The 10,351-nt window shown below is 42.3% G+C and overlaps 1 protein-coding gene across 1 annotated transcript in view; it reads right to left on the bottom strand.

Moving 5' to 3' along the window:
- Nucleotides 1–9,087, bottom strand: part of LOC106581675 (collagen alpha-1(XVIII) chain) — a 210,717-nt gene extending 201,630 nt beyond the window's left edge. Inside the window, exons 1-2 of the mRNA XM_014163884.2 lie at nt 8,858–9,087; nt 8,699–8,766 (exon numbers count right to left, since the gene is read on the bottom strand). Of these exons, the coding sequence (XP_014019359.1) occupies nt 8,699–8,766; nt 8,858–8,868 (79 nt within the window). The 5' untranslated portion in view covers nt 8,869–9,087. The remainder of the gene's footprint in view (nt 1–8,698; nt 8,767–8,857) is intronic.
- Between the last annotated feature and the right edge of the window lie 1,264 nt (nt 9,088–10,351).

Raw genomic sequence — 10,351 nt, forward strand, 5'->3', positions numbered from 1 at the left:
CTGCACAGGATCGGTACATCCGAACATCACACCTGCGGGACAGGTACAGGATGGCAACAAGAACAGCCCTACTTACACCAGGAACGCACAATCCCTCTATCAGTCCTCAGACTGTCCGCAATAGACAGAGAGGCTGGGCTGAGGGCTTGTAGGCCTGTTGTAAGGCAACAACATCGCCTATGGGCTCAAACCCACCATCGCTGGACCAGACAGGACTGGCAATAAGTGCTCATCACCGACAAGTCGCAGTTGTCTCACCAGGGGTGATGGTCGTATTCGCGTTTATCGTCAAAGGAATGAGCGTTACACCGAGGCCTGTACTCTGGAGCGGGATCAATTTGGAGGTGGAGGGTCCGTCAAGGTCTGGGGCGGTGTGTCACAGCATCATCGGACGGAGCTTGTTGTCATTGCAGGTAATCTCAATGCTGTGCGTTACAGGGAAGACATCCTCCTCCCTCGTGGTACCCTTCCTGCAGGCTCATCCTGACATGACCCTCCAGCATGACAATGCCACCAGGCATATTGCTCGTTCTGTGTGTGATTTCCTGCAAGACAGGAATGTCAGTGTTCTGCCATGGCCAGCAAAGAGCCCGGATCTCAATCCCATTGAGCACGTCTGAGACCTGTTGGATCAGAGGGTGAGGGCTAGGGCCATTCTCCCCAGAAATGTCCAGGAACGTGCAGGTGCCTTGGTGGAAGAGTGGGGTAACATCTCACAGCAAGAACTGACAAATCTGGTGCAGTCCATGAGGAGGAGATGCACTGCAGTACTTAATGCAGCTGGTGGCCACAGCAGATACTGACTTACTTTTGATTTTGACCCCCCCTTTGTTCAGGTACCCATTATTCCATTTCTGTTAGTCACATGTCTATGGAACTTGTTCAGTTTATGTCTCAGTTGTTGAATCTTGTTATGTTCATTCAAATATTTACACATGTTAAGTTTGCTGAAAATAAAACGCAGTTGACAGTGAGAGGACGTTTCTTTTTTTGTTGAGTTTAGGTATGCACGGTAGCTTTGAGATCAGTTTTAACATCGGCATTAAACTAGACAGACATCGGGCCGATACCGATGTTGGCATTTTTAGCTAATATCGGACGATTCCGATATGTTCACCGATATATAGTGCATCCCTAATTCTGAGTAATGGAATATGTGAGTACTAGCAAGTATTTACAATTAATAATAAAATGTAGAACCCAAACACAGCAAGACTTTAGCTTGCAGAGCCCTGCCTGCAACACACACACGTAAACCCCCATATCAGTCAAGTGGGTTTAACTATTGGCCACACACACACACAACCTTTCAACCCCCAGCCATTCCCAGTTCCCACAACAGTCAAGTGGGTTAAATTATTGGCCAGGCTACAGTGATAACTGTGGCACTTTGCATAGAGTGGGCAAGAAACTCTACTACACCATGACTCATGTCCTAGCAACAACATTCCCAGCCATGACAATGGGCACGCTTAGAGACTTCAACCATGGGTAAGTCAGTTTATTGACCGGAAAATCTATGGATTAGACACCATAGCCTTGGGCTGGGAGACATGGCCTAAAAATAATATATATCAGTTATTTTAAAATTATGGATGATTCACGATCTATAGCTAAATGTTTTCTCTGCAAAAAAGCTGTTGTAGTATAATAAAAGGTCAAATACACTGCATTTGAAAACACTCAGTAATAATATAAATGGAATTCAAGGCTTGTGAATGTATACCTAGGCTAAATATAAACCTTCCACAATCATAAGACACACTAATCACTTGTTCAAAATATTTTTACCAGTTTTTTTGCAATAATCACTGATCTGGCTTTCAAGTCAGTCTATGACAATCTATTTGTTACAAATTTAACCAGAATCATGCATAATTCACATTCACTAACAATTATTAACTTTGTAGCAGGCATTATAGAAAAAGAACACAGCTCTCAAACAATCTCTCAACCACAAGCCCACGTGCTAGTGAGTAGCCAGCTAATCTCTATATTTCAAGTTTAGCCAACTTGGATCTGTTTGCTAGCCAACAAGGCAGAACAGTTTAACTGTTGTGAACATGCTCTTCAGTCCGTCTCCAGCTGTTTGAACAGCAAGCTAGCCTGTCCACTTTTTGAAATCAAGTGGCCTACCTTCTCAGAATGAGAACGAGTTGCCAAATCCATATATCAGGGATGGGCAACTGGCGGCCCGACTAAAGGCCCTCGGATCAATTTCCCCACAAAAAAAATGTATCCGATTAATTTAGGAACTCAGTCGACATTGCGAGATAGAATAGTAGAATACACAAGGTGCAATTTCGAAATTGTGTTGTGCATCAGCCGTTTCTCTTATATGTCAATTTATTATTCTTATTATTTTTTTATCCCAGCCCCCGTCCCCGCAGGAGGCCTTTTGCTTTCTGGTAGGCCATCATTGTAAATAAGAATTTGTTCTTTACTGACTTGCCTAGTTAAATAAAAGGTTAAATATTTGTTTTAATAAAATTTGCCCATGTCAGCTACCAGCTACCAAGCTTCTACCCCCAAGCAATTTCGCTCCGCCACCGGGAACATTTGTAGAATTGCAGCAGACTTGCTTTAAAACTGCAACATTTGCTCTACACCCCATGGCAAAATTGAATTTATCAAAATTAACTCTAAAAACAAAAATTGTTGGATGTGGGTATGCGAGCAACTGCAGCCCCTCATGAGTTCAGATGTTGTGGCCCCCACCTCCATCAAGTTTGCCCATCCCTACCTTATATAATTGTGTTTTATGCTTATTGCACATTTATAAACTGAAGACTAGACATTTTGTATAATAGTCTTTGGCTAAAATGCTGCTAGTGGTAGGTGGTACTGGAATGCCACGCACGACAAACTAAGCATTAATTTCCACAATAAATGTTAATTAATTCTCCCATTTTAGTAGTGTCTGCTCTGCGCAATTTGAGTAGTTGAGACATAAAAGGGTATCGTTAGAAAGGTTGGATCAAACCTCAAATGCATAGCTAGTTGAAAACCCTTCTCAGAGGAAGAAGTGATCTCATCTTTGTTGTTGTGGCAGGGGGAGCTACTTGTGTGTGCGTGCGTGTGTGTGTAAACAGAGAGGAAGAGGTGAAGCGAGAGGTATCACTCTCGCCAAAATCTGTCCAATATAAGGCCAATGCGTTTCTCTGGGCTTATTTTGGACCTAAGCTTGGTCGCCTGAGACAGCCTATAGGGAGGAGGTCAGAGACCTGGAAGTGTGGTGCCAGGACAACAAACCCTCCCTCAACGTGATCAAGATAAAGGAGATGATGTGGACTACAAGTAAAGGAGGGCAGAGCACGCCCCAAATCTCATCGACAGGGCTGTAATGGAGCAGGTCGAGAGCTTCAAGTTCCTTGGTGTCCACATCAATATACTATCATGGTCCAAACACACCAAGACAGTCGTGAAGAGGGCACAACAACACCTATTCCCCCTGAGGAGACTGAAAAGATTTGGCATGGGTCCTCAGATCCTGAAAAAGTTCTACAGCTGCACCAGAGAGCATCCTGGCTGGTTGCATCATTGCCTAGTATGGCAACTGCTCGGCCATCAGCCGCAAGGCGCTACAGAGGGTAGTGTGTACAGCCCAGTACATCACTAGGGCCAAGATTCCTGCCATCCAGGACCTCTAAACCAGGTGGTGTCACAGGAAGGCCCTAAAAATTGCCAAAGTATCGAGTCACCCTAGTCATTGAATGTTCGCTCTGCTAATGCACGGCAAGTGGTACCGGAATGCCAAGTCTAGGTCCAAAAGGCTTCTTAACAGCTTTTACCCCTAAGCCATAAGACTGCTGAACAGCTAATCAAATGGCTACCCTGGACGATCCCCCCCTTTGTCCCCATGTGCAGTTGCAAACCGTAGTCTGGCTTTTTTATGGCCGTTTTGGAGCAGTGGCATCTTCCTTGCTGAGCAGCCTTTCAGGTTATGTCGACATAGGACTCATTTTACTGTGGATATAGATACTTGTGTACCCATTTCCTCCAGAAGATCCTTTGCTGTTGTTCTGGGACTGATTTGCACTTCTCGCACCAAAGTACGTTCATCTCTAAGAGACAGAATGTGTCTCCTTCCTGAGCGGTATGATGGCTGCGTGGTCTCATGATGTTTATACTTGCATACTATTGTTTGTACAGATGAACGTGGTACCTTCAGGCGTTTGGAAATTGCTCCCAAGGATGAATCAGGCTTGTGGAAGTCTACAATTGTTTTTCTGAGGTCTTGGCTGATTTATTTTTATTTTCCCATGATGTCAAGCAAAGCAGCACTGAGTTTGAAGGTAGGCCTTGAAATACATCCACAGGTACACCTCCGATTGACTCAAATGATGTCAATTAGCCTATCAGAAGCTTCTAAAGTCATGCCATAATTTTCTGGAATTTTCCAAGCTGTTTAAAGGCACAGTCAACTTAGTGTATGTAAACTTCTGACCCACTGGAATTGTGATATAGTGAATTATAAGTGAAATAATCTGTTTGTAAACAATTGTTGGAAAAATGACTTGTGTCATGCACAAAGTAGATGTCCTAACTGACTAGCCAAAATTATAGTTTGTTAAATTTGTGGAGTGGTTGAAAAATGAGTATTATTGACTCCAACCTAAGTGTATGTAAACTTACGAATTCAACTGTATATCGAAAATACAGTATATAAATACACAGTACAAAGCCCCATAGAAAATTGGATAGAATTGCAGGAAATTAGCTTCAGGTGTCCGGAATATATACATACATATATACATACATATATACATATACATATATACATACATACATACGTACGTATGTATGTATGTATGTATGCATGCATGTATGTATGTTGTGTATAGACCGTATAGACAGTATTTGAATATAATAGGGGTGTATAGCAGTAGTTATATAGGATGAGCCATGACTAGAATATAGTATATACATATAAAGTGGGTAAAACAGTACGCAAACATTATTAAAGTGACCAGTGTGCAATGACTATGTACATAGGGCAGCGGTCTCTAAGGTGAATGGTAGAGTACCGGGTGGTAGCCGGCTAGCGACAGTGTATGAGGTTCAGAGCAGGGTACTGGGCAGATGCCGGGTAGTGCTGACTGATGGCCTGGAGATAGATGTTTATCGGTCTCTCAGTACCAGCTTTGATGCACCTGTACTGTCTCCGCCTTCTAGATGGTAGCTTTGTGAACAGGCCGTGGATCAGGTGGCCGCGGTCCTTGATGATCTTCTTGCCCTTCCTGTGACACAGGGTGCTGTAGATGTCATGGAAGGCAGGGAGTGTGCCCCGATGATGCGTTGGGCTGACCGCACCACCCTCCGGAGAGCCATGCGGTTGTGGACAGAGAGTGCAATTGTCATACCAGGCGGTGATACAGCCCGACAGGATGCTCTCAATGGTGCATCTGTAAAGGTTTGTGAGGGTCTTAGGGGCCAAGCCAAATTTCTTAAGCCTCCTGAGGTTGAAGAGGCACTGTTGTGCCTTCTTCACCACACTGTCTGAGCTGAGTGAGAAGCTTGGAGGGCACTGTGATGTTGAAGGCTGAGCTGTAGTCGATGAACAGCATTCTTACATAAGTATTCCTCTTATCCAGGTGGGATAGGGCAGTGTACAGTGCAATGGCGATTGCGTCGTCCATGGATCTGTTGGGGTGGTAGCAACCTGTAGTGGGTTTAGGGAGTCAGGTAAGATGGAGGAGATATGGTCCTTAACATCTTGAAGCAAGTGGGGACAACAGACTGTGATAGTGATGGATTGAATATATCCGTAAACACTCCAGCCAGCTGGTCTGTGCATGCTCTGAGGATGCGGCTTGTGATGCAGTCTGGGCCGGCAGCCTTGAGAGGGTTAACAGACTTAAATGTCTTACTCACGTCAGCCACGAAGATCGGGCACACACTGTCCTCGTGAGCGGCGGGGGCCCAGATCAGCGGCTCGATGTTGTTTTCCTTGAAGTGGGCGAAGAAGTTGTTTAGCTTGTCCGGAAGCAAGGCGTCGGTGCCCACAATGTGGCTGGCTTTTATAATCCGTGATTGTCTGGAGATTCCGCATTCCTGTCCCAGCCTATGAGACATGCCCATTTAACTCTCATTTCCAACCAGAGCCAAAGACGTGCAGGAATCACCAAACTAATGGCACCATAAGCTCCACGGCATTGTCACTAACATTTTCAACTGGAATTAGAGTGTTTCTGAAGTATTTGCTGCCAACATGGCACTTTGTAAAAGTCTGAAGGCTATATCAGAGGCACTGGTCTCAACAATACACTGTTTAAAATTGAGAAATGCATCCCAATGAGCTAGATAAAGTGAACATGATTCAATTCTAGTTTGATTTGGTTCTTATATAGCAACAGTTTCTACATTTGGACCAAATTATACAGGTGTAAAATATCCCAGCTCTTTGGGCATAACACCTACTCACAGTATTACACTACTAAGCTTTCCCTTGTGAGTTCTTACTACTATTAACACAATAAAAAGCGTCATTAATGATTGCAAAACATTTATTCCAGTGGCTATGTAGATAATGCTCCCCAATCTATCAATTTCGACTACAGCTTCTATGAGGTAAGTGAGTAAAGTGTCGAACTCCTCCCTGTATTCAATCTGACAGCTGCACAATCCAATGGACAGAACTTTGACATAAATTAAATAATGGGCTGCAGTGAGATTCAGAGATAAATAATTTAGTATGGAATAGTTCCATTCTGAAACTCCACTTTCTCAAGACTAGTGTGCACTGCAGAGCTTAGTACACTCCAGAGAAGAGCTGTGCGATATGAACAAAAATACATACTGATAAATAAAAATAAAAAAAAATACCATAACTACGCTCTCTTGATGTAGGCATATTCACTGCAAATGGCACGCACTGCGGGCGCATCAAAACCATACTAACTAGATCCTAATCCGGTTGTGAAGTGGTGCCATGAACTCAATATTAATAGGTGAGAAATACATTATATACTTATAGAAAGCTGTGACACTCCTCTCTGTAACTAGAATAGTAGCTGCTTTGAAAAATGTATTTTCTACGGTCATGCTTGTGCTTCTCAGTCCCTCTGTGCGCACAGTTGGGAGAGGGAGTGAGAGTCAGCAGTCCACAGTGAAACAGGGACAGGCAGATATAAACTCTCATAGCAAGAATTAAGATAATGCATAGGCTATTAGTGTTGACCAAATAATGGTTTTATAACAACCTACAGGAACAGTTGTGTAGAAAATGACCAACGTAATTTTCATTTTATCATCCCAGCTCTACTGAAAGGTCCCTATCCCAACCTCTGGTTAGATATGAAGCAAGACACTGGACAAACAGTGAAGGAATGTGAGTTCTGAGGGCAGACTTTGGACTTGAGGAAGCCCCTGTCAACAGACCAAAGCCATTCTGTGCACATCAAAGTGGAATTATAAATTCAGATGAAAGATATCGTTCTCGACATTCAATAGACTAGGTCTCAATCACAACTAAAATTTTTACTGGGTATACAATGTCAATCCAGCACATAGTGTTTGCTTGTGGAACTATGCTATCCATGGGACTATGCTATGGAACACACTTTCACTGAGCAACTATCACTGAATCTACCAAAATCTTAAACACAGTTCAACATAATTCACAAAATACCAATGAAAACTAATTGCATCATTACTTTCACCAATATGTTTGCCTTAGAGCAGGGGTTCTGAAACTTTTTTGGGCTGGGGACCCCTCTGGTGATAGCAAATTCATCAGGGACCCATCATAATCAGAAAACAACTAGTGGGATAAAAATAGCATACAAGGAATTTTACTACGACTTCTGCAGTGCATGGCCGGACTAACCAAATCTCCAGCAATGGCTAGGAACATTTTAAAGAACTGGCTCTTGTCATCAAAGAGAACATTTTGCAGTTTTCAAGCAACTTTCCTGCAAATCTACACATTTTGTCATTGGGCAGAGAGATTTTTTGTGGATACAGCTTTAAAGGTCCAATGCAGGAAAACTGAACATTTGCCCTTATTGGCCAAGAGGTTTGGAACTATGTTATTGGTCTATAAGATCATATGGAATTAAATATATCAATCACTCAGTCCATTTACACTTATTTTCAGAAAAAAAAACGTGCAGGGATGATCAAATGAAATAATTCAGAAAGCCTTGCAAATTGAAATACAGCCTGAGGTTGTTTATGAACCAGTACACCTGCAACTCTTTTCTCCCCTGATGGTTCCTTATCAGCAGTGCCAATTTAAAATAACTCATACAATAAATATTGACTCGAAGAAAGTAATCTACCGTCCACAATCAGAAACGTCACAGACACGGGCAATGTTTATAATAGTTGACGCTGGTTACATTATAGCACAGTTACATCATCGCAAAAAGCATTTCCCAAATAACTGTAGATTATTTTCAAGACAAAAAGTAATCTAGCATAGACAGGCCTACTGACAGACAGCCCCCACCTTACATTAGCCTACAGGTGTCAACCTTCCAATAGCTTTGGTCAATGAAAGTTGTAAAACCATTGTCTAAGTGTATTTCAATATTTTACTGGTTTATTAAAACTGTGTCCCTACATTACCAACAAGGTTCACAAACGTTTCTGTCAACGATAACATTACGACGGTTCGAGAGACAAAGACCCAACAAGTTGAAGACATCTGAGCAGCTACATTTCCTAATAGTTTATAGTTTTTCTTAGGGCTTACCTGGCCATTGCGATGCTACGGGTGTCAGAAGAACCAGGACAAAGCAAAGTAGTGGCCACGAGCAACACCTGCAACGAGGTAGCACATCGTGTATTAAATTAATAATCATATCTTTCGATTTCTTTACATCCCCCATGAGCGTAAATGAATGAAAAATACCTCATTTCCATCTCTGTTTTGGTAGTGACCAAGTTCAAAGGCTACATGTGATTTCAGGGCAAATAAATGTAAAACTTTTCGCAATTTCCCTCGTCCACCACGATTGATTCCAAGCCGGTTGAACAGCTGATGCTCGGCTGTCGGCTCTGCTGGTTACAGAGAGAAATTGTGGGAGAGAAAAGTGACCCACATAATCTGACAAAGGAGAATCCTTCTGGGTCCTAAAGAGTGTTTTTTTTATTTCCGACTGTACGGGCCTTCTGCGTCTTCTTCTTCTTCAATGAGGTTTAGTGGCGGTTGGCATCCAATAAATGTTGCATTACCGCCACCTATTACACTGTAGTATAACTCCCTTACACCACCTAACACACCCTGTAACTCTTCTGAGGAAAAGTCTCGCACACCCAAATACCTATTCTGCAGCGGTGACAAATACCTACATTTTCTGCAATTTACGTTCCATCCCTGCAGTACAATTGATAACCATTGCTATAAATGCTAAAAATCCAATTTTACTGAAACATATATCACTTGTTGGTTTATCCCTCTGTACTGGTACAGATCTACTACTCACACCACTCCTCTCAGGATCCCTCCCCCTTGACCAGCGGCGATTTTAGTATGTAAATCTTTGTGGGTTTAAAAAATTGTGGGATGCATGCCAGCAAAGCCACTACACAACACTAAACAATACATTAATTGCACTATAACGGTGACAAACGGTGCCCACAAACTGTTAGGGCCTACATAAAGCTGTCCCAACAGCAGAGTCCTTACCACTGCTACACCTGGCTTTCAGCGGAGCCTTGTCTGGCATCGAAACAGTTCATTCAGCCTCATTGACTTCCCTTTAAAAAAACATAGCTGATATTGCTGACTTGCTTAATTAAACAAATGTGATTTCTACTGACAGTTGAGATGTACAAACTATGGCATAAGGATGACCAGCGGATAAGAGGCAATCCGTCATTTCGATGAAGACATTAATGAGTGAGCAACGACGGATGTAGTCAATATAACTATTTGTTCAGCAATTTTGAAAACTACAGAAACAGAATTCAGAACATGGGTCATTCTTAGAGTGTACTCCCTGAACAACAAGTCCGAACTGTAGGATAAATAAAGGGGGTATATAATAAAAAAATTAAAACTCTTACAATATTCGATATTTACATTTCTCTAAAACAGGTTATAGGCTACATGTGCACCACCAAGTCAGAACAGTGGGCAAAATTAAGAGGTGAAAATAGACCAAATTATTAGGGTGAGGCACATTGAAAGAGTTTGGGTCTTTGCGTGTCAAAAAAGATACACGTCATATAACACTATATGATGTGTTAAATAATCATTTAATTTGACACGTCAAATAACACAATTCTATTATATAATGTTGTGTGTGCTGAATTTGCATGTGCAAGCCAAGTCCCACCGCTACTATCAGTAGCACTGTCAAAGCTGTACAAAAAAGTCTGCAAACAAGCACACACCAGGCCA

Source organism: Salmo salar, chromosome ssa21 (assembly GCF_905237065.1).
Source record: "Salmo salar chromosome ssa21, Ssal_v3.1, whole genome shotgun sequence".
NCBI classification, from domain to species: domain Eukaryota; kingdom Metazoa; phylum Chordata; class Actinopteri; order Salmoniformes; family Salmonidae; genus Salmo; species Salmo salar.